The sequence below is a fragment of the Echinops telfairi genome, unplaced genomic scaffold (genome assembly GCF_000313985.2).
Source record: "Echinops telfairi isolate 266 unplaced genomic scaffold, ASM31398v2 ScPeMD7_70;HRSCAF=299, whole genome shotgun sequence".
Classification (NCBI taxonomy): Eukaryota; Metazoa; Chordata; class Mammalia; order Afrosoricida; family Tenrecidae; genus Echinops; species Echinops telfairi.
In genome coordinates this window covers 64139411-64142713 of record NW_022103968.1, presented here as the reverse complement: position 1 = coordinate 64142713, position 3303 = coordinate 64139411, and the positions used below count along the sequence as shown (strand labels likewise).

The 3303-nt window shown below is 62.8% G+C and overlaps 1 protein-coding gene across 1 annotated transcript; it reads right to left on the bottom strand.

Moving 5' to 3' along the window:
- Nucleotides 1-126: 126 nt before the first annotated feature.
- On the bottom strand, nucleotides 127-2966 carry CHST3 (carbohydrate sulfotransferase 3). Its single transcript, XM_004701150.4, has 2 exons — nucleotides 2754-2966; nucleotides 127-1574 (listed from the first exon to the last, which is right to left on the bottom strand). The coding sequence occupies exons 1-2, from the start codon at nucleotides 2891-2893 to the stop codon at nucleotides 317-319; spliced, it is 1398 nt and encodes a 465-aa protein (XP_004701207.1). The 5' UTR covers nucleotides 2894-2966; the 3' UTR covers nucleotides 127-316.
- Nucleotides 2967-3303: the final 337 nt, after the last annotated feature.

Genomic DNA, 3303 nt, shown 5'->3' with positions numbered 1-3303 from the left:
GTGTGTGTGTGTGTGTGTGTGTGTGTGTGTGTGTGTGGCTTGACACAGGCCCAGGTCTGCCTAGGCCTGCACTGAAACTGCAGCCCCTGGGTCTGGGTTTGACAGCCCCCAGGGGGGTGGGCACTATCTTGTAATCAGGGAGAAACCCCAAAGTGGCCCTTCCCCCTACAGTGGGAAAGCCAGCAGGGCCCCGGGCACCGCTCAGCGCACACCTCCCGCCTGCCCTCCAGAGCCACGGTCTCCCTGCAGGCCACGGAAGGAGGAAGCAGGGTGGGACGACCATGAGCCTTGAAGGGTGCGTGTGGCCCCAGGCTCCCTAAGTGACCCAGAAGGTACCGTGCTCCTCCAGCAGGCTGATGGAGCGATTGGTGAGGGAATCGGCATCTCGCACCAGCTTGTAGCCGAAGAGGTGCATGGCAGGGCCGCAGGCGGACTGCACCACCTGGGCCAGCTTGAAGGGCATGCTGAAGCGCCACTTGTCAAACTGCTCGGAGGAGTTCTTCTGCGTGGAGTAGACGCCGCTGCCGTCCTGGGCCGCCTGCGTGTTCGTCTGGATCCAGTCCTCCACCTGCGCGGTCCAGGGAATGCCCGCGAAGCGGTACATCTCGCGCGCCTTCTGCAGGGGCCAGCGCGCCACGTCCTCATAGCGCACCAGCAGGTAGCGGCCCCGCAGCCAGGTGGGCTGCCGCAGGCCCAGCTCGGCCGACAGGCGGATGCTCTCGCAGTTGCCCCGGAGCCGCTGCACCTCCTCCTCCCGCAGCCGGTCCTGGCCCTCGGCCAGCCACTTCTTCCAGGTCGCGTACTTGCCGGCGAAGGCCACCATGCGGGAGGCCAGCACGGCCCGGGGGTCTCGCACCAGCTGGATGATGCGCAGGTCCAGCCGGGGGTCCTCGGCCAGCGGCTGCAGGGAGTCCAGCTGCCGGATGCGCACGGCCTTGAGGGCCACGTGCTCCTTGCGGCGGCAGGCCTGGGCGGCCAGGGTCACGTTGAGGGGGCCGCAGCGGCGCTCCTTGCAGTGGTACTTCTCGAAGACCCTCTTGACGAAGGGCGTGCACACGGGCTCCTCGCAGAGGGCGCGGCTGGAGCCCCGGCGGAACAGGGCGGGCGTCAGGTGCTGCTCGGGGCCCGGCCGGATGAAGTGCTCCAGGCTGTACAGGTCGCACAGTAGGAGCCGCTGAAGCACATCGCGGGAGACCAGGGCCCAGTGGGCCGCGCTGGGGGCCCCGGGCTCGAAGGTCACCGTCCGCTCCACGTGCCACAGCGGTTCAAAGAGGTAGAAGACGTTGCCCTGCTGGTTGAAGAATTCGCCCACGAAGGAGGAGCCCGTGCGCGTGGAGGCCATGAGCAGCACGTGGCGCCGGGCCCGGGCCGAACCCCCCCACGGCGCGCTCTCCGCGGCGGGCTCCACGCCCAGCTGCAGGCTCAGGTTGTGTAAGCGCCTCTGCAGTCGGGAGAAGGCGGACTCCAGCTCGCTCAGGGACAAAAGGGACGCGTTCTCGGCCAAGACCAAGGCTGGGTCGGTGCCGTTGGCATCAGCCAGAGCCTGGGGGATCTGCTTCAGCTTCTCCGACACCCTGTGGGGAGGAAGATAGAGTGACTGCGGGCCTGGATGTCCGGCCAGCCCGGGAGGGCCAGCCCAGGAGAGGCAGGGCCACAAGCGGAGGTGGACTCAACTCAAGGGAGTTCCACTCGCAAGGGCTGCTGCTGGTAGCAGCTTCCTCAACGGATCACCCTCCACCTGGCTGAATCGAGGTTCTCCAGACGCTGGCTTGTAGGCAGGGATTTGACTCAGTGGTTTATTGGGGACAAGATCCCAGAAGAACTCCAGAGGAGAAGGGGAGCAAGACCGGGGATGGAGAGCCGGCCATCAGGGGTATGACGGTGTGGTTCAGGCTGTGGGCTCATTCCTACTGGGGAACAGGACCCATCTCAGGATCGGGTCCCCACTGGCCTGCAGAGCATTCTTCCCTGAGGTACCAGCTCTGGGCCCTGCTGGCTGGTGGAGAGGGAGGCTCTAGGCGGAGCCTACAGTAAACCCCTGACTGTGTGAACAGATCAGTTCAAGCTGAGGAGCTTCAGCCCACCCAGCCTCTTGCCTTCCCATCTCAGGATCCTTCCTGTGTCCGACAGGCCTCCCAGCAGGGCCATCGGCCACAAGGGTACCTTGCCAACCCTAGGGAGCGTCTCTCCCAGTGCAGCCGAGGAGAGCTGCCCTCTGGGCAACTGCACCTGGCAGCCCTCTCCACCAGAGTACCCACACCAGGCCCTGCCTTCCTCGGGCTCATTCTCACCTGTGACAATCGAGACTGGTAAGGGGCTGCTGTTCACGTGGGGTGTGATTCTAGGCCAGAAAAGAAACTGAGTCCTACTCATCGGAGGGAGATGGAACTGCATGCCAACCCCATGTCAGGCAGGGAGCTAAATGTTTCACATTTCACGGAGCCCTTGCAGCTCGCAGGCATCGTTAGCACCAACTTCCTCCAGGTGAAGTCACACACCTAGCTAGACCTGATGGCTGGGAGTGCCAGACTCAGCCTTTGACCCCAGGGTGTCTGAGTGCAGAGCCCAAGTTCCTACCGCCCTCTCTTCATAAGGACAACAGATGACCCACTGACAGGGACACAAACAATAAGGGGAGGTGTTCAGTCATTCCTGGGGGAGTGAGGGGATATGCAGGTCTGCAGGGAGCTTCTCTCTCTCTCTGCCCCACTCACCCTACCTTGATAAGGAAGGCGGGCTCTTGCCTCTCTCACCTGGAAATGATTTTGTTTTCCTTCTCGATGAAGACACAAACCACCACCACGAAAACCAGGAACAGGGCATATCTGCCCCTCATCCTCAGGCCGTGCAGAAAGTCCCGGCAGTCCTGGGGCAGAGGCAGTCCCTTATCCATGGGGAGAGGAGGGCAGCAGGCTTCTCAGCCAGTCCCGGGACTCGGCTCTGGGGAGTCCCTCATGAACTGGCTCATCGACTTCAGAGGGCGGGCATCCTTGCCTGTGGAGAGATGGGCAGTCAGGACACCCTCTGTGGACAGGGAAGATGCTTCCTCGTGAGTCTTGAATGGATCAAGGCCAGCTCAGCAGGCAGAACATCAGATCCCCCCCATGCTGCAGAGACCCATCATCAGCCATCAAAGATGCTCCCAGGCTCTTGGGTTCAGCCATGCCACTTCCAGGAAATTATCCCACCGACACACTGGCTCACAGGCTGCAGACCCTACATGGAAAGGAATGTTTCTGGGCACATACAGGCTTGCAACAGCCCAGACTGAGAACACCCCAATAGGACGAGGGAGCATCTGAG

Bases quoted from the DNA above. Each gene is read 5' to 3' on its own strand.
- CHST3 (XM_004701150.4), bottom strand. From the start codon at position 2,893: ATGGATAAGGGACTGCCTCTGCCCCAGGACTGCCGGGACTTTCTGCAC. The intron at 1,575-2,753 runs GTGAGAGAGGCA...TCCTCCCCACAG, and splicing joins GAAAACAAAATCATTTCCAG to GGTGTCGGAGAAGCTGAAGC.